This window comes from Meriones unguiculatus, chromosome 7 (genome assembly GCF_030254825.1).
Source record: "Meriones unguiculatus strain TT.TT164.6M chromosome 7, Bangor_MerUng_6.1, whole genome shotgun sequence".
NCBI classification, from domain to species: domain Eukaryota; kingdom Metazoa; phylum Chordata; class Mammalia; order Rodentia; family Muridae; genus Meriones; species Meriones unguiculatus.
The window spans coordinates 56,796,638-56,819,944 of NC_083355.1; the positions used below are offsets into that span (position 1 = coordinate 56,796,638).

The 23,307-nt window shown below is 36.4% G+C and overlaps 1 protein-coding gene across 4 annotated transcripts in view; it reads right to left on the bottom strand.

The window, feature by feature from the left end:
- Window positions 1-23,307, bottom strand: part of Strn3 (striatin 3) — an 83,741-nt gene that overhangs the window by 6,891 nt on the left and 53,543 nt on the right. For 2 of the 4 annotated variants that reach the window (XM_021654183.2, XM_021654182.2), the window contains 8 exons: window positions 18,071-18,211; window positions 13,887-14,020; window positions 12,282-12,457; window positions 12,103-12,150; window positions 11,702-11,823; window positions 8,354-8,521; window positions 6,982-7,122; window positions 5,263-5,370 (listed from right to left, as the gene is read on the bottom strand). In XM_021654183.2, the coding sequence (XP_021509858.1) occupies window positions 5,263-5,370; window positions 6,982-7,122; window positions 8,354-8,521; window positions 11,702-11,823; window positions 12,103-12,150; window positions 12,282-12,457; window positions 13,887-14,020; window positions 18,071-18,211 (1,038 nt within the window). The remainder of the gene's footprint in view (window positions 1-5,262; window positions 5,371-6,981; window positions 7,123-8,353; window positions 8,522-11,701; window positions 11,824-12,102; window positions 12,151-12,281; window positions 12,458-13,886; window positions 14,021-18,070; window positions 18,212-23,307) is intronic. The other 2 variants (XM_021654184.2, XM_060387461.1) reach the window with 1 other exon arrangement.

The window sequence follows — 23,307 nt, forward strand, 5'->3', positions numbered from 1 at the left end:
ATTAACATATGCAAACCAAATAGAGCAATGTTTCACAAAGAGTAAACAATAAAACATTAGTCTGAGGACCCTTTGTTTTGCCCTGTTCATTAGAGACCAGTGGTATCAAGAAAATGGCAGAGACTTGGATTAAAGGTGGCTCAGTGGTTAAGAGCTCTTACAGAAGACCCAGATTTGGTGGTTCAGAACCATCATAAAAGAGTTGCAGGGATCTAGTGGCCTTTTCTGACTTCCCTAGGCACCAAGCACACATGGTATAAACATGCATGCAAGCAAACACTCATACATATAAAATAACAATTTTTATTTTTTGTTTTATTTTTCAAGACAGAGTTTCTGTGCATAACTAACCGTGGCTATCCTGGAACTCACTCTGTAGACCAGGCTGGCTTTGAACTCAGAGATCCACATGTCCCTGCCTTCTGAGTGCTGGAATTAAAAATGTGCATCAACACAGCCCAGCATTACCAAAAAAAAAAAAAAAGAAAAGGTTATGCAAAAAATAGCTAAATGTCGCTGCACAAACAAGTTTATAATCAACTCAGTCCCTTCCTTCCTTCCTTCCTTCCTTCCTTCCTTCCTTCCTTCCTTCCTTCCTTCCTTCCTTCCTTCCTGCCTGCCTGCCTGCCTGCCTGCCTGCCTGCCTGCCTGCCTGCCTTCCTTCCTCTCAACTCTCACTCACACAATATCTTTTCCTAGAATCACACAGGCACAGTACATGGAACCCAAATTTTTGTATTTACCAAAATTGTATTGTTTCTACAGTACTGAGGATTGGGCCTATGGCCTGCAAATGCCAAACTAATTATCTTAACTATTTTTAAAAAGTTTTTTTCTTTTTCATTTTTTCACAATTTATTCATTATATATCCTGATTGAAGACCCCTCCCTCTCTTTATCCTCTTCTCCTACCCCACTGAAAAGGGAGTTCTCCTCTGCCATCTGCTCATAGCTTATCAAGTCTCATCAGGACTGTCTGCATCCTCTTCCTCTGTGGCCTGCAAGGCCACATGGCCAGGGGCTAGTGATCAGAGAGCAGTCCACTGAGTTCATGTCGTCTTACTATTAAACTATCCTTCCAGCACTTTTTCTTTTTTTAGTTTGAGCCAGGGTAACTCATTAAAGAGTTACCCACTATGGCCCTGGACTCAACTCTATATACCCAAGTAAACACCAGAACCCTCCTAGGCCTACCTGCCTACCAAAAATTAACAACAACAAACCCCACAGATCCAAAAGATGTCTGTAAAAGAAAAGTAGAAACAGAGGAGCTGGAGAGGTGGCTCTACAGTTAAGAACATGAACTCGGGGAATGGGAGCACAGGATTAGGTGCTCAGAACTGCCTGTAGCTCCAGCTGCATAGGATCTGACGGATCCTCTCTTTATATGTACAATTACATATAAATACATACACACACACACACGTACACATGTACAAGCACACATACCTCCCTCTTGTTCTTTGAAAATTAAAAAAATTTAAATTTTAAATTTAATTCAAAAGCCATATAGAACAAGGAACAACTTAATCTTTCTATACCAATTTTTTAAAGCCATACACAAGCAATTTTTTCAGTGTATTAATGCAATAAACAAAAGTTCAACCGTTTAAATTTATGTGAATGGCTGTTTTGTTTGCATACTATGAGCATGCCTGACACCAAGGACAGAAGAAGGTGGTGCTGCATGCCCTACAACTGGAGTCACAGAGTTATAGGCTGCCATGTGGGTGATGGGACTCAGCCCTGGGTTCCACGGAAGAACAAGTACCGTTAACTACTACTGAACCATCTCTCCAGTCCCAAAGTTATTATTATTTTTGGGTTTGTTGTTGTTGTTGTTTCAAATGTTTCTCTGTGTAGCCATGGCTGTCCTTGAACTCACAGATATCCCAGTGCCTCTGCTTCTGAGTGCTTCAACTAAAGGTGTGTGTGCCACCGCCAACCCACCAGGCAAGTTTAATATTCTTAACCTGAGCTGGGCGTGATGGCACACACCTTTAATCCCAGCACACAGGGAGGCCAGAGGCAGGTAGATCCCTGCTGAGTTCGAGGCCAGCCTGGTCTACAAAGTCAGTCTAGGACAGGCAAGTGTATACAGAGAAACCCTGTCTCGGGGAAAAAAAATTCTAATCCTGGCTCTAAAAAGTCCTACTTTTTTTCTCTCTCAAATCTTGTATTTGTTTTTGCCTAGAACAAATTTCTGCCTTAGCACAAATTCCTACAGTACAACTCTACCTCAAAACATCTCTTCCATCTTCTTCCCTTGAAAACAGAACTGGGGTTAGAGCAATGGTTCAGCACTTACAAGCACTTCCTGTTCTTCCAGTGGGCCAGAGTTAAGTGCCCAGCCCCCAAACTCTACTAGTAACTATCTGGAGACTTCAATTCCCAGGTACCCAACACACTCTCTTCTGGCTTCCATGGACATCCATACTAACATACTCACACACATCATTCATACATTCACTCACTCGTTCATACATACATACATACATACCACATACATGCTACACACACAATTACAAATAAAATAAAACCTAACAAATAAAACAATCAAAACATCCAGAACTTGCTATTTCTTAAAGCAAAGCATAACACAACACTGTATGTAGGACTTAGCTTTGCACAGAAACATATGTACACATGTATTATGTATCTCCTACTGCTCTCAGACAACTATAAACTCCCAGTAAAGCAGGAACAAGATGTTTCCATGAGGATATTAAGTACAATATAAAATTCGGAACACATTTTTACCATTAAAATTATTTACACAGATGGGAGTTGGGAGCGGTGAGACAAGGTGTCAGTTTATATTCCAGAAATATCTGGAACCCTTATCTTCCTGACTCTGCCTCTTACCTACAGGGATTAGAAGCCTGTACCACAATACTTGGCTTACTCATCTACTAAACCCATTTGTGGCACCATTTTCTATCATGTTTCAGATGGGTTTTTTTTTTTTTGCTCCTTTTTTTTTAAGATTTTATTTATTTATTTTATGCATATTAGTGCTCTAAGAAGGCAGTAGAAGGTATAGATGGTTGTGAGCCACCATGTGGTTGCTGGGAATTGAACTCAGGACCTCTGGAAGGGCAGCCAGTGCTCTTAACCGCTGAGCCATCTCTCTAGCCCCTCAGATTATTTTTTTATTTCCACAGATTTACTACACATTTTATAAAATTACATTCTAGCTAGCTAACCAGAAACACCAGTTATGGGAATAAGCTGGGTGACAATACTTAAATGAATAAGCAATTATCTCTGGAAACATAGTATGTAACAATAATTGAACAGTAATGTAGCAATGTAACTGGATGTGGTCCAGGAAGACCTATTTTAACAATTTTTGCTGTGTGGAGCCTGTTGTACAAACAAGGTTTTAGACTTGTAAACAAATAGTAAGCTGATAGGATCTAGAAACAATATTGTTGTTGTCTGGTTGGTTTTGAGACTGGATCTCCCATATCTTGGACTGGCACTGAATTGGCTATGTACTCAAGAATGGCTTCATACCTGACTATCTGTAATGTGTGTGTATATGCCTAGTGTCCATGCACCATGTGCAGACAGGGGGCTGCAGAAGTCACAAGAGGATGCCCAAGTCCCTGGAGCTGGAGTTACAGACAGCTGTGAGCCACCATGTAGATGGTAGGAATAGAACTCAGTCCTCAGCAAGAGCACTAGGTGCACTTAACCACTGAACCATCTCTCCAGCCTCTCATCTTCAACTTTGATCCTCCTGCCTCTGCCTCGTGACTGCTAGGCTGACAGGATGAACTGTCATGCTCAGTCTGGGTCACGCTGAGGACTGACTCCAAGGCTTTGTGCATGATAAGCAAGCATATACATTCACTAAGTTACATCTGCAAATCCTTACTTTATGTTTTAGCGTGTAAAATCTCATTAACTGATTTCTTGATCTCTCCCAGGAAAACAGTTCTAGAGACACACTTTTTGCTTTATCCCTGTGGTAGCTTTAATGAGAATGGCCCACGTAGGCTCATATATTTGAATGCTTAGTTACCAGGGGATGGAACTATTGGAAAGGATTAGAAGGGTTAGAAGGATTACGTGTGGCCCTGTTGGCATAGGTGTGACTCTACTGGCGGAAGTGTGTCACTGGGGGTGGGTTTTGAGGTTTTAAAATCCCACACCAGGCCCAGTCTCTCTTTCAGAGTTGCCTTGGTGCCTCTTCACAGTAACAGCGACTAACACCCACCCACACCCATACCAAATAAGTTTCTGCTAAGAAAGGTTCTCAAAGTAGCCCATGTTGTCAGACTTCCCGAAAGGCAGTACTTTTTAAGACCTTTCTCATTATGTAAGAGACAGAGAATATGTGAGAGAGAGAGAGAGAGAGAGAGAGAGAGAGAGAGAGAGAGAGAGAATTTGTAGGTATGTACACATGAATGTGGATCCTTGCAGGGATCCCCTAAAACTGGAGTTACATGCAGTTGTGGCAGACCTATTAGGCATGAGGAATTAGACTTGGATTCTCCCTAAGAGCAATTCCAGCTTTAGCCACAAACCATCTTTTCAGTACCCGAAAGACAGAATTTTATGTAACAGTCTACGTGGTAACAGCTAAAAACAGCAGTCCTTAAAAATACATACACTTGGCCAATGAATGGTTCAGCAGGTAAGGCATTTGCCATACAAGCCTAATAGCCTGAATTTGATGCATACAACCGACTTAAACGAAGGCAAGAACCCATCCACAAAGTTCTCCTATGACCTCCACATTCCTGCTGTGACGCCCGTGCTTCTAATTACATATATCATACACACAATACACTTTTAGAAATAAAAAATTATATGCATCTATATTTCAACTGTAAGCTGTATAATAACATGATAACAATGCCCACCACATCATCATTTGATCCACTAAGAAAGTTTTAAAAACATACTTCAAACGCCAAATAAGCGATACTTTCCTATATTAAAACAGAACATGAAAAATATTCAAATAGAAGAATTTGTATCTGATGAAAATAAGACAAAGAAATGTTATTAGTTAGGCAAAGCATTATACAGAGTCAAAAATTAAACTCACACAATTAACAGTGCTGAATTAAGTGAAGCAAAACTGCATGACAGTAGCTTTGAGAGGAATGTAGACCTCTGGGGAGGTAAGTAACATCTCATGAGTCCCCAGTACTTCAATAAAAGTTGAACTTGATGATTTCATAAACCACAAGGCAACATGCTTATAAAAGAACAGTACTTTCGCGTTCATTTCAAATCAAACCTTACCTGTCTTATTGTCAAAAAACTTGATGTGTCTGTCTTCATGAGCAGTTACTGTAACAGGAAGTGTAGGGTGACTTACTACTCTGTTAATGTGATTACTAGACTGTACACCTGAAAAATAAAAGGAGACAGTACTTTAAATACAAACCACCTGGGTTGAGGCTATATCAATAATAGTTCGGTGGCCTACTTTATGTCAGGACCTGGGTTGGACCTTCAGCACAAAGCTGAACTATAGTTCAAATCTTCAAGTAGAAACTGGATGACAGTTTTTTTATACTACTCTGAACACATTTAAGAACCCTTGAATACCAAAAACACATTTATTCTATCCACATGGGAGAGAAAAGAGACCTGGGTTCAAGGGACACCAAGAAAGACAGTGACTATAACCTGGATTGAGTTTATAATTGTAGCATCTGGGAGGCTGAGGCAAGAGTTCGAATCCAGTCCACACTACACTTTTAAGAGCTGTGTCAAAGGACACAAAACAATCCTCTCTGCCTGAGATCTGAGTAGAGACCATGTAAACATCCACACAACTATGAAACAGTATTTAAACAAGTATGTAAAATTAAACGAGTGACCTGGTGGTATAATCTCAAAAGAAGAGAAATATTTCAAGTACTACTAAAGTACAGTGACTATGAACACAAGCCTACAGGAACATAATATCCTAGGTACAGACCCCTACTGAGCTGGTGCTGGAGCTGGCAACACTGAGATGTGTGGGTTCTACAGGATGTATCAAGTTAGAACGACAAAATGAGGATTCTGTGAGAAACAAAATAAATCTGAGTTTGAGCTGAAAGCCCTTTTCATTTAAAAAGCAAGCAAAAAATTAAAACATGCTTCCTAAGTTTGTTCATGAAAAAAGAGCAAACAGTGCACATTCCAGAAGCCAGGAAGACCAGAAGGGTAGGGCTGCGAGGCCAGCACCAAGAAGCAACAGGCTCTTCTGAGTACCATTCCTACTAACAGCAGCCACAGTTTCCTGGGGAAGTGGGTGAGCTCAGACCACAGGTACAAAGTGAACAGGATGAGCCGACATGTTTTATCACACTGATGAAGCAGCAAAGCTATCAGAATCATGTCAAAGACTCAGGAGCCAACCTGAGTAAGCTTCCACTGTCCAAACTCAGATCATCTGAACAAGTATTAATGGAAACACCTTCAGTGAGCCAAAAATCAAATACATTTTTTCTGAGATATTTTAATATCAAAAATATTTTGAGAACTGACAAAAAAAAATCTGTTTGTCTTGTCTTTTCCTTTTTATCTGTGTATTTTAGTTAACAATGTGGTGGTTGCATGCCCTTTAATCCCAGCACTCAGGAGGCAGAGGAGTTTGAGACCAGCCTGGTCTACAGAGGGTCTCTCTACAGCTATCCTGAAACTTGTTATATAGACCACCCTGACCTCAAACTCATGGAGATCTACCTGCTTCTGCCTCCTACGCGCTAGATTAAAGGGCATGCAACCACCACATTTGGCTCACACAGATTTCCAGAAGATCGAAATATTTCCTTTGTTTTTACTTAAAAGTTACTAGCTTGTTCCCATATACCACTCTATTTGAGGAAATAGCAGAAACGACGTACACTCAGTATAACATAAATTACTTTCTATCCTAAATTTAGTCAGTATGAAAACTGGTTAAAATATAAATCATCCTTCTTCATGTTATAAAAAACTTTTAAAAAGAAATTTATGAAAACTTACCAGAATCTACCTGTGAGGAAAGCATCACTAATGACTGTGATGTCTCTAAATCATAAATTACTGCACTGCCAGTGTTGAAAGAGGTAACCATATGAGCTGGGTCACAGCCTATGAAGTCAACTGATGTAGGTATTCCATGTTCTGTAAGGAGCCCAAAATAGATTCAGATGTATTTATCTGTGCACACACATACACACAAAATTTTGAAATCATATTAATAATGAAAAAGGAACAAAAAAGAAAAACAATGTGTTAGGGTAGTAAGAAACCCTTCACAGTTACTCAAGAGAGAGAGAGAATGAGCTTAGACTATAGAATGCACTGGTGTAACAGTATCCCAAAGTAGAACATACAGCAATTCTCTTCTGTAACATATTAAATTAACATAGCAAGATCAATGCACAAGTAGGTAAAACCAGGCCGGCCTTGAACTCTGAGAACCACCTACCTGTACCTCCCAAGTGCTGGGATTAAACATATGTACCACCACTACCTGGCTGACACATTGGTTTTTAAGCAGGTGTATTTGAAAGTATAATCCCATCAGTCCATAAAGGTAGCTGTCCTGTCTCCTACTGTCCCAGTAAGCAGTATCATTTGTCTACCTTACTTGTAGATACAAATGTTTATTTTAACCCCAGTGTGCTGGCAGATTAAAATAAACCCGCAATACTCAGGAAGGCAGAGGCAGGCAGATCTCTGTGAATTCAACAACAGCCTGATTTATAGAGTGAGTTCCAGGACAGCCAGGGCTACACAGAAATATCCTGTCTCAAAAAACAAACAAACAAATAAGCAAATGTTTACTTTAAAGACAGCACCTGATTTGTAAAATGGCTCAAAGCACTTCCAGTAAAATAGGACTAAGTTAAAAAGATCACAGCAGGTTTATAAAATTCTTTAAATGTTTCTCTTTGAATCAATAAAGAAAAGAATTGTTTTGTCCTTTTTTATTTTTCAATGTTTTAAATATTCTTTCTCCTTGAGACAGCAAGATGCCTCAGCAGATAAGGGAGGCCCTTGCCACAGAGCCTGACAATCTGAGTTCCATCCCTATAATCCACATGGTGGAGACAACAGATTCCTGCCAACTGTCCTCTAATTTTCTTTCACCTGTATGCCAAGACCTGCAAAATACGCACACATGAAAGGCTCTTTGCGCAGAGCAGTTACGAATGCTTACTACTTAGAGGTCTGTTCCCAGCACCTGTCAGGTAGCTCACAGCTGCCTGCATTTAATTCCAGGGGATCCTACAGTCCTGTCTAGCGTGTATGGGTACCTGCAATCATGTGTACATACATAAGATGCATAAATAAGTGATAAACTTAAAAAAAAAAAGCACTGTTCTTGACAGAGATAAATTTGACTTACCCTTGTCTCCATTGTAAGTGCAAATACATGGCAATTTTTCTTGTGGATTCCATAACCTAATAGTGCCATCTGCTGAACAAGACAGTAATTGGTTTTTTATGCCACTATAGGCCAGACCCCAGACTGCATCTGTATGAGCAACTAAAGTGCCAGCTAGAACATTTGACTCTGTAAAGAAAAACAAAACAAAACAAAACATTATTTGGAAGAAGTCTGACAAATGATAGATACATATAATCAAATATAAAAATACATGTAAAGCCAGGCATAGTGGCCTATGCTTTTTATCCCAGCACCTGGGAAGCAGATCTGTGTGTTCTAGACCAGCATGGTCTACATAGAAAGTCCAAGGCTAATTAGGGCTATATAGGAAGACCCTGTCTCAAAACAAAACAAAAACCACAAGAAGACAAGCCAAAACACAGACAGTGAATACTTCTAAATATGGAATTATGTGTGATTGTTATCATTTATTCCAATTATTAGTGTTTCTATAAATTGTGTAAAAAAAAACAATCAGACATATGGAGACATAATTTGCATAACTAAAGTACCCACTTACAGGGCACAACAATGGCGAGTGTGTTCACCTAACTGTAACTCTCACTGTGCTGACTTTAATTTTTATTTAACTTATTTATCTGTTTGCTTATTTATTTATTTTGGTTTTCGAGACAGGATTTCTCTGTGTAGCCCTCCTGAGTGCTGGGGTTAAAGGTGTGCATGTGGACCACCACCACCTGGCCACATTCAGGATATTACCTGTCAGCCACTCTCCTGCCAACTCTACTTTTTTGAAGTTCTCGGCGACCACAAATACAGTGGGCTTGTGCAAATAAGCCTATTTTCTGAACATGTTATAGGAACAGAATCCTACAGAATGGGATCTTTCATGCCAGTTTCTAATTTCCAAGTCAAACTCACTTAGCAGCACCTATCAGTACTTTCTTTTTATTGCCAAGTAACATTCTACTGTTCAATGTTATCAGACCTTATCTGACCACTCTCAACTGATGGGAGATCTGAGGGCTAAACGCATATCCTGTTACATCACCCTCTATTTCCAGTCACGTCTTCCTATTTACCACCTTCATCCTCAGTAACCACCTCTCCTTTACTGTGAATGACTCCACCTTGCACTATACATGAACACACATGGAGCACACATACACACAATTAAAAAAAAAAATTAAGCTTCTATTTGTTTCCAGATACAAGTAAAAAGTTATCCTTCTTCTCACTAAGGGTAAAACCTACCATTCAGTCAAACTCACTTTCATTCTTTTACACTATCTACTGGGCAAACTCTTTGCCTTGAAATCATTAACACAATAACTTAAATTTTAAAAAAGTGATGTATACACAAGACTCTTTCAATCTAAATAATAAAAACATTATCCTTACGACAACCTTCTGTAAAACTGTTGAAAAGGAAATTATCTTTCATCTCCTAAGTAGTCTTCAAATCACTCCAATGAAGTTTCTGTGACCAGCACCAAAACAACTCTCATGCTAAAATCAGCAGTGATCACAATTCTACCAAATACAGTAAGTACTTCTTTTTGATAATACAAAGCATTTATTCTTTCTGATTAACTTTTTTTCTTCATAAAATCTGACTTAAAATGTATCCTCTGCCACCTAACCTCCAGGTACCTGTTCAAGATCCCAGTGGCCTACATGCAGCCTGCTTCCTTTTCAAAATTACTTTCTTCCTTGGGTATGTATCCATAATCCATTTTATTCAACTTCCTACTGCCTTTAGCCAATGCTAGGTCTAGTGAAGACTGCAGTCTCACATTATCATGTCTTGATTCCTTCTCATCCTTCATTTCGTCCACAGATTAACATTCTCATTCATAATATCATTCTCATTCAGTCTATTGCGAGCACAGTGCGTTCCACTGTCCTACAGTCAGCTGTAATAGCAGAATTCTAGTGATGATAGAAATGCTCCACAATCAGAGAGTGATGATGACTGCACAACTGTAAGCACACAGTAAAACTATCAAATTAAATACCTTAAAAACAAAACAAAACAAAACAATTTTAGTTGGGCAATGGTGGTGCATGTCTTTGATCCTAGCACTTAAGAGGCAGAAGCAAGTGCCTCTGTGAGTTCAAGATTTGCTTGGTCTATAGAGTGAGTTCCAAGACAGCAAGAGCTACATAGAAACTGTCTCCAAAAACAAAAACAAAAACAAACACAATTGTTTTTATCTGTACAAGTGGTTTTGCCTGCATATATGTATCTGAACTTCCTGTGGGTCTGGCGATCATGGAGGTTCTAAGTGGCCATCAGTCACCTAGATGGTGACTAATGAACACAGGTTATGGACAGCTGTGATCCATTAAGTGGGTGCCGACAATGGATCTGGATCTTCTGCATAAACAAGTGCTTTTGGTTCCCTAGCCATCTCTGCAACACCTAACCCTATTTCTTAACCGTTCTACCATCATCATTCTAATCCTGGCAATGTCACCTCTCGTTTCCTAGGTAACTCCCATTTTTTTTCACTGTCACTGCAACTACTATCAATCCCTTTCTGTCTCTTTGTGCTTTTTATAACTTGACTCTTTTGCCATTTAGCATATAGTTTGGAAATCGTTATTAAAGACAGACCATTCCTGACTTCTCATGTAAAAAAAGGTTAAAACTGATTATTCTTTTACAGAGTATTTTATTATCACTTAGCAAAAGCTTTTAACTATAAACCTTCCCCTAATCCCTTGCTTATTTCACATCCATCTTATTTCTCTGAACAAAGTAGTCACCATTACACCTTGCATTATGGCAATGTGGACACCAACTATATGTTAGCCAAAAAGAATGAGAGCTCATGCTGGTATTTTCATAATCATGAGCAATACCCCCTTAATGTATTTGAACATGTAAATCTGAGTTTTAATCAAGAATATCTCAAAGTGCCATTTATAATAATCAAAGTATTGTTTTGCCTTTCACTTTGAAATTAAAGAATGTTTTGTCCTCCATGAAGTTGTAATGAACTATGCCCTGACTATCCCTACTGTTTCTGTTGTCTTTCACTTAATATTTAAGCATCACATACTGTTGCTTGAGTTTTAAAATGTTTTGCTTCAATTATTTTTCCCTTTCTGTTAATTAAGATTAACATTTAAGAAATATGTTTCAAACACAATAAAGTACCAATTCATGCACTGAAATACTCATGGCATGATATTTCTCTTTTTAAATAAATTTTTTAGGAAGTAGAGCAACTAAATTAACAAATCAATATATGTTTGAACTACTTTGTAGTAACATTTGAACTACAGAATTTTATCAGCTCTTTTAACTCAAAAGGTCCATGGTGCCCCTTTTCTTACCGTATGTGTCATAGGGATCGACGTTAGGACTAGGCATGTTCCACCACTGAATGGTTGCATCAATACCACCACTAAAACACTGTTCTCCATTAGAACTAATAGCTAATGATAGAACAGGTCCACTATTATAGAAAGAGAGAGGAAAATTAGTTAAATTCTAAGAGGAAACTCAAGCCCCCACTGTCCTCAATCCATTCATTTATGTGGTATCTAAAAAGCAATTTTAGGTAAAAATGCACAACTAAAAGGTACTATTAGATCATATTCAAATATAATTTATCCAAGAGGTATTGAACTAATGTATCTTCTCTAACAGCCAAATGTTGAGAAAACTAGGTATGGAGATTGAAAACTATAAGCAGTAGTTGCTGCTCATGAAGTACTAATTGGAGAAAACTTACATGTGGGCCCTAAATGTGTAGATAGGCTCTACATCTAAAGAGGCACTCCTAAAAGAGAAAAGGGATGGAGAAAGAACACACATTAAATCTCATAAATCACTGATTGATGTTACAGATTACTAAAAGGTTATTCATATGAACAATACTAGAAGAAAATAAGTCAATATTAAAATACTTGCTTTTTGGCAGGAACTGTCTTTTGCAAGTTCCAAAGTTTCAGGGTATGGTCCTCAGAGGCAGTAACCAGCACAGGTTCTACAGGATGAAAAGCTAATGCTCTCACTCCATCAAAATGACTACGTAGTGTATACTTGGGGTTCCAAGTCTTTCGAAAGGCATCTTTATTGGCAGGCAACTAAAACAAAAAAGTGCACTATTTACAGATAAAAGTAATAAACTCAAAGGCATGTGGATTTTTTCTGTTTTCTTTTTGGTGTGTTTAAAACATATTTAAAACTCTTTTACTAAATTATCCAGGGACTCTTTTAGCGTACCTTAAAAACTTCAGAGCAAGTCTGTCTCTCTATTTAAGAATTCAGAAAAATAATTCTGTTAGATGTTCAAATACCCAGGCCAAATAAAAAGTTCCTTGATTTGTTTTCACCTAATTATCCAAAGCTCCTATCAAATGTCAGATGAGAACAGAAAATTGCCACTGCCATGATAATTTACATGAAAGCAAAACAGGAAGATAAAAATTACTGAATACTCAGGGGTATAGTGAACATAATAGTTTCCATTACAAAACTGATCAACATGTACAAAACTTCAAGGCAGAAAGTGAGGGACTTTTAAAACAATGAACTAAAGATAAAACCCTTTGAAGAATGTTTTCCTACATCTTCCCCCCCCCCTTAAGACAGTCTCCTGTCACCCATGCTGGCCTTGAACTTACTATGTAGATATCATGAACTTCAAATCCTCCTTGATCTGGCCCCCGAATGCTACCCTGCCCAGTTTATGTGGTGCTGGGGATCAAACCCAGGACTTTGGGCATGCTAGGCAAACACTTTTTCTGAATTCTTGATATTAATAAAGGTTATTCTTTTTTCCTTTATTTCTATATCAGTAAAGATAAGCTGTAAAACCAGTTCTAAAGCAGCTAAAAGTTTACTACAATTTATCTGAAAATATGCTTTAAAATTATTAGTTAAGAATAATCCAGGCCACCAAAGCAGATAAAGCATCCTAATTTAAGTATAAAAAATTTTAAAAATGTTTAAAAAAGAAACTTGCTAAAAAACTAAAATGAATGTAAAAAATCTAAACAAATAGTTAGCTTTAACTGAGTGTTCATGATTGGAAAATATTTAACCACCCCTAACACAGTTCTTCCATCTCCTTTTTCTAGCCCTCAAGTAAAGTTAAACATTCAGGAAATGATACAAGCCAGCTTTGTTGTGACTGACAAGATAAAAGCTCAAAAACCAAACATGGCTTTTAAGACTTACCCTGATGGTAAACCCCTGATTTCTATAGCATCTGTTTTGTTAATACCAAAATATGGCTAAAACTGAGTAAATAAGAGTTAACTACCCAAGATGTATTTACCAACCAATACTTTAAAGTAATAACCCCAAACTTCCACCTAATCCACCAAAATTCCTAAGATTTAACCACAAAGAAAAAATTTAAAGCAAAACTACATTTTATTGCAAATCAACACATCGACACACTTATCTTTTCCATGCACCTTGACATTAATTCTCTTTTATAAATGATTCCAAAGAATTAAGGAGCCTTCTATTAAATCATTAAAAAATTAAAAATAAAACTGCACTTACATCATAACTATAGTCTGCATCATTTGTTACCGTCAAGTCTGCAAGGTCTCCAAGGCCCAGTACACTTAACAAAACATCATCAGAACCCATAATAAATGACTTGCCTCCTCCAGATGGAAACGTTATTGGTTCAGCTATAAAGAACAAAACCGCTTCTTAAATGCTGAAAAATCATACAGTACAAAACAATATTGTGGGGAATTTAAGCACGAAACAGTAACAAAATTCAGCAATATTATGAATTCTACTTCCCACTTCCACACAAAAACCCTATTACTGAGGAGAAATAAACAGATGTATTGAAACTACAATGTAGTACTTATATCTTCCACAAATTGAATATACACTGTATACATTATCCCAGAGTAGAGGCCAAATACAAAAATCTTGCCTATTTAGCTCCCTTACAACTTCAGTAAATTATAATTGGACATCTTTTGATTAAATAATCAGATTTCAGCCACATGGGGAACAAATGTCTACCAACCTCATAGACTCTCATGCAATACTTTTTTTAAAGTTAATAGTTACTGCTAAGTCCTTTTACTTTCTGACGAAGTGAAGGGGCATTCAGATATGATAGTTTCCAGACACTCTGAGATACAGCGTATCACTAGTGCCAGCTGCCAGCGATGGTCTAGGAAAAGATGGTTCTACTAGTAACAGAGTACTAAAGGGTACACTTTCTGAATCACTATGGCTTCATTATAATGTCCTCTTTTGTTTATTATGATGTTGCTAAAGAAACTACTAATTTACATTAACTGCAAAACTTTTTAAGTTTTGAATCAGAACGGCTACTTCAGAACCAATAAAAATTAAAAGGAAAGCTTCACTTTACTTAGTCATCTCATCTGTGTCTTCTGCATTATTACAGCCTTCTATATTGACACCACAGTTCAAATCAACCTGCCACCATGTGAATAACTATAAGACACTTAAAAGTGCAAGCAACAATTCTCAATATAATTTTAAGCATGTGCTTTGAAATCAAAGTAGTAACGTTAAGATGGCAAAAAGGAAAGACAAATTACAAAATGACTCAAGCTAGACATTTAAATCTCATGAACCAATTTTTAAAAATTATTAAAAAACTCAGGCTAATATAGTATGAAAAACTCCTACAAGATGGCATATATTTAATACACTACAAGAAACAGGTGTAATGAAATATACTAATTCACTAACAATACTGAAAATAATTCACATAATTCATATACGCTGTTATCAAAGTAAAATTGTTAATCTCAAATTTATTTTATTTTGTGTAATTTGACTTAAGTGGTCCCTTAAATGAAGGTGTAATTCAGCAACTAATCTAATTTGAAAACATTTCACAAAATATATGTAATGTGTGTCAGATGGTAAGTACCTCACATATTAAACTATTTTTATGACAGTTACTATGATTAGTATCAATGGTTATATTTGAATCTGAACAATACTTAGTACTGACTTCTCTAATCAATAGTTACTGATAACACACGTGGCAAAGAACTTTAAGATCAATAGTTTAAGAATCACATGAAAACTTTATAATTTTTACCAGTATAGAAAAGCTCATAATTTATTTCTAAGACAGTGTAAGACAAAATGCTACAATTCCTTTCACTAGCAGCTATACAAATATTCATTCACACAAACTTAAAAAGTCCAATAAAGTAACTTTGCCATCACAAATCAACTCACTTCTTTACAAATTCTTCGTGTGGCATTATCTCTGACGAACCACTGGCCAACTGCTGGGCTGAAGAAAAGAAGTGGCTCAACAACTTCTACTGGCTTACTTATTAAAAATATTACACTCGTTTCTAAAATGAATTATGTAGCTACATTTCTGTACCTTTTCTCTACAGCTCTATATATTTGTTTATATCTAACAAGCTACACTACTCTTTTGATACTTATTTATATATGTATATATGCAAAAATATTTACATTATATACTTCTGTTTTCCCTATTACCCACCACTGCAACATAATCACAGCAAATTCTTGATTTTTTTGTTCTTATATCTGCTGAAAGGATTAATGTCTTGTTTTATAAATCATTTTAAGTTAATATATAATTACCTGTAGCAGTACATAGCATAAACATTATAATCGACAACTTAAAATAAAATTAAGTCAATATTTTATTCTGTTTATTCATTCATTCGTTTGTTTGTTTATAGGCAGGGTCTTTCTATACAGCCCTGGCTATTCTGGAGCTTGCTATGTAGAGCAGGATAGCCTCACTCTAAGAGATCCTCTTGCCTCTGCCTCCTCGGTGCTGAGATCAAACGCTTGAATTTTATTTTAATGTCAGAATTTTTTATTAAGCAGAATTGTCTTACATGAGAATACTAGGGGTTTTGAGAGAGAATCTTCCACAAAGGTCTGTTTTAAGAGTCCCGTAATTTTCTCCCTTTAATAGACGCATGGTCAAGGAAACGTAACTCGTATCAAACTCTTCCTTTTTTTCCAGAGTGACACTCTCTCCTTCCCCTGACCCCTGTGTGTGTGTGTGTGTGTGTGTGTGTGTGTGTGTATGTGTGAGATGCAGTATTGTACCCAGGACCTGGCACATGGTTTGGCAGCACTCTGCCACCAAGACACATTCCCCAGTCCCTTTCTCTAATTTTATCAAAACTATGCAGACTAATGACTGATTGCAGTTATGCCAGTGGCAATATGGAATATAATCTTATCTTTCATAACAATACTTTAAAAAGTTGTGATATCAGAGAACAGGTATGTGGTTCTTTATAAATTGGAACGTAACATGTAATTTTTTTTTTTGCCAAAGTCACTAAAATGGACTATAAACTAGATTACAGTTTTTCAATCTCTTTAAATGACAGGTTTTAAGATATAAGGTCAATCTACCCATTTCCCTTCCTCCCACCACTATGACAGAGATTAGCAACTTCCTTTCTTCTAACCTGCACTCACACACCTGACAGAGCACTGTTCTCTACACTGACTTTTATAGCGTGTAAGCCTACTAGCTTTCCCCAAAGTTACCTTAAAACATTAAAAGGAGTTCATATCACTAATTTGACTTTGCCTTGAACTGCAAAATCTATAGTCTAAAATGTAACAAAAATTTTAGTAAAAATTTAGTAAACAGATTACTTAGAAAAGGAAAACCCCAAATACAAAACAATAAAAAAAGCTAGTATCTGTATTTTAGAAAATAGTAAAAGAAAACAGCCCAGTGGAAATGAGTATGGGGGGGGAGGATATTAAGATTTTAACTTCCATTCTTTTGTATTATTACATGATTTTTTTAAAAAATCTTTCCTTAAAATTTTCTGTGACTTAAAGAAAAAATGTCATAAAATGAGGAAAAATGCAAAGTTGTTAAACTTTGCTGTAAGGAAAATATGTCCAGTAAAATTAGAACAAAATGGACACAAGTATTTGAGAAGGGCAAACAAATCCCCTTGCAAAGCAAAAAGCATAAGCATAAATTAGAAAATAATCCTGCATAAAATTATTAATGTGTTATCATACATATCAAATTAAAGTAATTTGGGTTAAAAATTGAGATTAGTTAGAAGCATAACCTCACCCAGAAGTACAAATTAGTCAACTATATCTATGTATCTTTAGATGAAGTCAGTTTCAAAAAATGCTTTAAGTAGATTTTCATTTCCCATATACTTCTGGCTTAGATAAATTTTAAAAAACTTATTACTAGGTTATGAATACTTGTTACAAAGTTAAAAAGTGCTTTTCCTTATCCTAAAACGATTAACAGTTCCATCTCCTTTTAGGAATACTACATTAAGATCCACCTCACACTGCCTAGCAATTCTTAAGTGGTAGTTATTAGCAGCTCCTACATTTGAACCACACTACAAAGAATTAGTTTTCAATCCACCTGTCTTAAAGTTTATTTATTAAATTGTTCTTTTCCTAATTTAGATTTGTATGCTAAAGTTAGATTTAAGAAAGGCACTCTGAACAGACCTATGACTGGAAAAAACTACACCTAACATAAAAACAAAAACAAATATAAGGAACTAGAAGACATGTTTCATCGCTGAGCAATTATACCAAGAGCTTGCCCAACACCTCTAAAGATCATGTAGGATGATCTTCAGCATTTTATACAATAGCATATTTGCACTATTAAGAGGTGATCCGGAGTTAAGGAACTCAGCAATACAGACAAACACGATAGCTAAATGCTGTACCTTCCTCTGCTCTTGCACCTTCATGATCAGTCATTCTAGCGGAAGCTGACCTAGACTGATTAATGATTCCTGAAGGGATGTGGGGCAGCTCATCGTCTCCCAGATCAGCGATCATGTCGCAGAGGTTTGTCCTGTTGACCCCTGTAAATTAAGGTCAGCAGTAGAGGTTGACTTGACAGCTACCGCCCGACTTGCTGGCAGCCTCAGTAAAGCAGTACACCGATAAAGCAGGCCATCAAAACATCGAAATATCATCTTACACACCACTTTTCAAAATAGGCTCAAGACTTTTTAATATGTTAACTAGTCACTATTTTGTGGCTCATTGTAGCTATTGGCTAGATTAGTGAATAAACAAACACTGTATTTGAAATATATATAGTGGAGTGGGGAGATAAAAGAAAAACTTCTATAACTCAACTTGGATTCTATAAGCTCAGCCACAGAAAATGCTATTAAATCAATGGAAATTGTTGGTATTTAAGGCTAATGTTTACTAGTCCATATAAAACAAAACATAGGCCTTTCAACTTAAATCATTGTTTTAAAAAGTCAAAGAAATACATACAAAATAACTTTTATGAGGGTGCAACAAACAATTAACTTTCCCTGCTGTTTTTATATTTTCCCACCATATTAGTACAAATTTGTCATTCACAATTTAGCCCTATTTGTTAAATTTGTTTCTTAATTGTTTACCTCAAATTTTCACTTCTCCAAATTTGGAAACAATTTACCTGTGAGCTTTGAATTTCTTGTAATGACATAAAAACTCAATACTGTCATAGGCCATAAGTTTAAAGATTAACTTCAACTACTGCCTAGAAAATACAAAACTGAAAAAGCTTTAGCAGTTGTGGTATGCTCTTTAATGATGAGTTACGTAGTATGCAAGACTTAGTTTGCATAAAAAAAAAAAAAAGAAGAAGAAGCCGGGTTCAGTGGCACACACCTGTAATCCTAGCGCTCTCGGAGGCAGAGGCAAGTGGATCTCTGTGAGTTTGAGGCCAGCCTGGTCTATAAAGAGAGTCCAGGAGAGCCAAGACTACACAGAGAAACCCTGTCTTAAAAAAAAAAAAAAAAAAGGCCTAGAAAAAAGTCAGCACAAGATAAAAGGAATTAAAATAGATCCAAGGTCCAACGTGACCTCACATTCACTAGCATTGACACTAATGAACTAACTAAATTAGGCTGCTGTATTGTTAGAGTCACTGGTGGATATTGAGTATCAGTATACACAGAGTGTCATTTATCTATGTATCCCTAGTAGAATGAGAGGCAACTGAATGCCAGGATATAATGACTGAATGCCAGGATATAATGAAAATAAGTGAAATTCTACACATTATTTTATAGTAATCCCTAACTAAAAATGGTCATAAAACTCAAATTTTGAATGTGTGTAATATGTGATATCCTCTGAATTTTCCAAAATAATAGAGAAACGACATGTCACCTGAGTACTTTTTCCTTACAAGTGAAGCAATCATAAATTTTCTAAATAAATAAACAAAACAAAAACAATGATGACTAGATATCCAACCAGTAAAATTCAATATGAAAGAAAAGAAACAATCTTTCTCATGTAACTTTCTGACTTGTGTGATTACTACCACTAATAATTTAGCTTCTGCAGTTAAAACTCCATTAATTCTACCATAAAGAGGAAAATAGGTTATTTTTTACAAAGGAATCTTCCTATAAGTTGTTCTTCAGATTAATCTTTTTTTCAACTTTATTAATCAAGACTCTCCTTCTTATGGTTTACTGTACTAGACTCAAGTTTTGTTTTCTTTTTTATTTTTACCATCTTCAAGCCCTACTTACTATCAAATTTGAATACTACCAATTAAATTAAGCCCCTAAATTATCACATTTATTCTCCTGCTTACTTGCTCAGCAGTGTCGTGTCACTTAGTTCAAGACTGTCTACTTAACCATGCTTCATGACTTAAGTTTTTCTAAGCCATCCTTTACCTTGACCCATAATAGAAATTCCCTTAACATTCCATACAGTGCAAGCTACTCTGCTATGCACTGTGCTGAATTCAGTTGTATCTGCCCAATTCTCTTCCTCTCTTTCTCTCCCTCACGTACACATATGTTCAGTGTGCTTAGCCTATCTAAAGTCTATGCATTTCTCTAACCAAATCTATTTCCTAAGAAAATATTTTATTAAATTTCTCCTATATATTCTTATTATTCATCTGTGTGCCTTAAAATTAGCTTTATTAAGTACAATAATTTTGTTATGATAGCAAAGAGTAAAAATTCTAAAGCTTTATTTTATAGTTTCAGAAAATGTGTAAAAATTATTTCCTAAGTAAGTAACCTTGGACATACAGAAGGAGCAGAGATAAATATTATTAAAGTCATTGCTTAAATTTAGGATCCAAAATTACATAATTAATATCTTTACATACTTACAGCTAAACATTAGCCTTTGGGTAGCACAGTGCCAAGTTTAGGAGAAGATGAAACTTCTCTGCTCTAATACTAGTTTCTCAAAAGCTGTCAAAAGATGAAAGCAGATTTCATAACCAGAGATCATAGTCTTTGCTCTGCAAAGTAGAGCATCTTTCAACTACAAATTAATTACTTAGGTACTGGGGACTGAACCGCAGGGCTTGCACATGCTAGGCCAGGACTCCGCCACTGACATGTCCACCTCTTCAAGTGCAAGTTTAACACGTTTTCATATTCATCCTAAACCCAAAGATTCTAAATAATTTAACAATTTTAAATGATTACAAATAATGAGAAAATTGAGACTATTATGCCTGTTGCTAACATCAATATTTAAAGGCACAAAGGCTCACTAATTACTCATTAAAACATCAGCTAAGTCAGGTTTAGGACACACACCCGTGAGTCTGGCACTTGAGAGGCTGAGGCAAAAGCACAGAGATAAGGCTGGACTATACAACTGCTTCTGGACAGCCTACATTACACAGTGAGACTCCATCTCAAAAACAAACATCAACAAAACAAAACAGAACCCTCAAAACCTCAGTTTTTAATTATTGCAGGAATTTAAAACAGAAATGTTTCTGTGTCTGGTGGCTTACATTTATAATCCTAGTACTCTGGAAACAGAAATAGGAGAACCAAGAGTTCAAGGCCAGCCTAGGCTAAAAACAAAAACAAACAAACAAAAACAAAACAACACAAAACCTCTGCTTTAAAAGGAGGAAATGTCTGAACTTTTAATTGACAAACACTACTTTAACACAATATATCTAAATCTTACCTGTGACTTACAGATTTTACAGTGTTAGTATGAGACTATTATGCCTAATGCTAATAACAATATTCAAAGGCACAAAGGCTCACTGATTACTCATATAAACATCAGCTATGTCAGGTTTAGGACACACACCTGTAAATCTGGCACTTGAGAGGCCACAATATACATTCCTCTAAATACACTGTAGCACGGTGGAAAACATTATCTATAGACTGACCACTGTTATTTTCAGCCATTTACTCACATAAACTTCTTTTACACACCCACTTATAATACTTTTTCCAGATCTAAAACAAACATTTTTTTTTCTCAAATGTGGCCTTTGCTAGTCAATATTTTCTTTAGAAAACTAACAGTGCCTGGCACAGTGGTGCACACCTGTATTCCCAACACTCTGGGAAGCAGAGGCAGGTGGATCTCTGAGTTCAAGGACACCCTGGTCTACAGAGCGAGTCCAGGACAGCCAAACTACACAGAGAAACCCTGTCTCCAAAAATTAAAACCAACCAAACAAACAAAAAAATCCAAAAACCAAACCACTAATGGTTAGAAGGCATTATAATACAAACCTTTCACACTGAGAGAAATAATCTCAGTGTCTCAGAGTCAAACAAAAGGAATGCATGCAAAAAAGCAAAAGTCTCTAAGCCAGAGAAATTTTTTTAAGAACAAAGAAGCATGCAGAACCTGAAGCGCCAACATTTTAGAGCTGGGTTTATCCCTGATGTAGGTTCTCATGCCACTCACTGGTGGGGCTCAACTTCATAATCTGACCTGACCTACTAAAGGTAAGTTCAGGAAATGAGTCCTTGAAGCTTTTTTTTTTCTCATAACATGACAATTGTTGTTTTAAACAAATATGATACTTTAATGTTGAAGAAATATAATCAGAACTACAAAGTAAGTCTGTGGCTTTAGAAAGTGCACTGGCTGAGAGTATCTTTCTAACATGAGATGAAAATGACTGAGAAAAGGTGGCAGAGAGTAGTAACCCAAAGCAAAGGATTAACTGTCCCATTTAAACTGTCACATAGATGGAGAATGAACCAAGGTAAAGCTAGCTAGACAGTGGAGAAGATGAAAAGAAGAGATGTTGGAGGAGACGAATCTGAGATAAGAAATAATCGGTTTGTTTGTATTTTCAACCTAGGATCTTAAGTAGCCCAGGCAGGCCTCTGATTTCTGATCATCCTGCCTCTATCAGCCAAGTGCTGGAATTATAGGCATTTGTCATCATGCCTGACTCAAGTCTGTTTTAAAAGCATTAAATTGAAGCCAGAAACAGAAAACAAATCATCCTTTGTGAAATAATGTCCCCTTTGTATGCAAGTTTTGACTTTTCCAATGTTACTAATAAATATTCAAATCTGAAAAACATACAGTGATCTTGTAACATCAGCAAAGGAAATGGTAAGATGATTCTATATACTGAAAAAGGAAGAAGGTTACTCTAGGGAACATTAAGTAATTTTTTATTACATATAACAAAACTTGACCACAGCCGGGATACAAAGTATATAAATTGTAATAAATAATAACAAATAAAAAATACACTATGTCAAAAAGATCTTGAATTTCTGACAAAAAATTAAAATTGTTTTATTGCTTCCACCTTGCAAAACTGTTTTGCAAATATTCTAATCTTCCCTCTCAGTATAATCTTTATTTACACAAAGGCTCTACTACCAACTTCCCTACTACTAACCAACTTCCCCACTTTATTTCTTTATTTCCCCACATCAATTCTTTAAGACTAGCTCATCTAGTAAGACTTCAGTGGGTTCCCAGCTGATAGGAAAAAGACAGTCACTATGTGTCCTTACGTAAACCAAGTATACTTCCTGTCTCAGGCAGTGTGTTTTGCTCTCTGGAGAACCACCCTCTTGGGTAAAGCCTGCTTGTCCAGATACACCACTTCAAATGGTAGTAGTCTCTTTCTTGCAACCCCAAACTTACTAACATTAGTATACAAGAGATTAATTAGAAATAT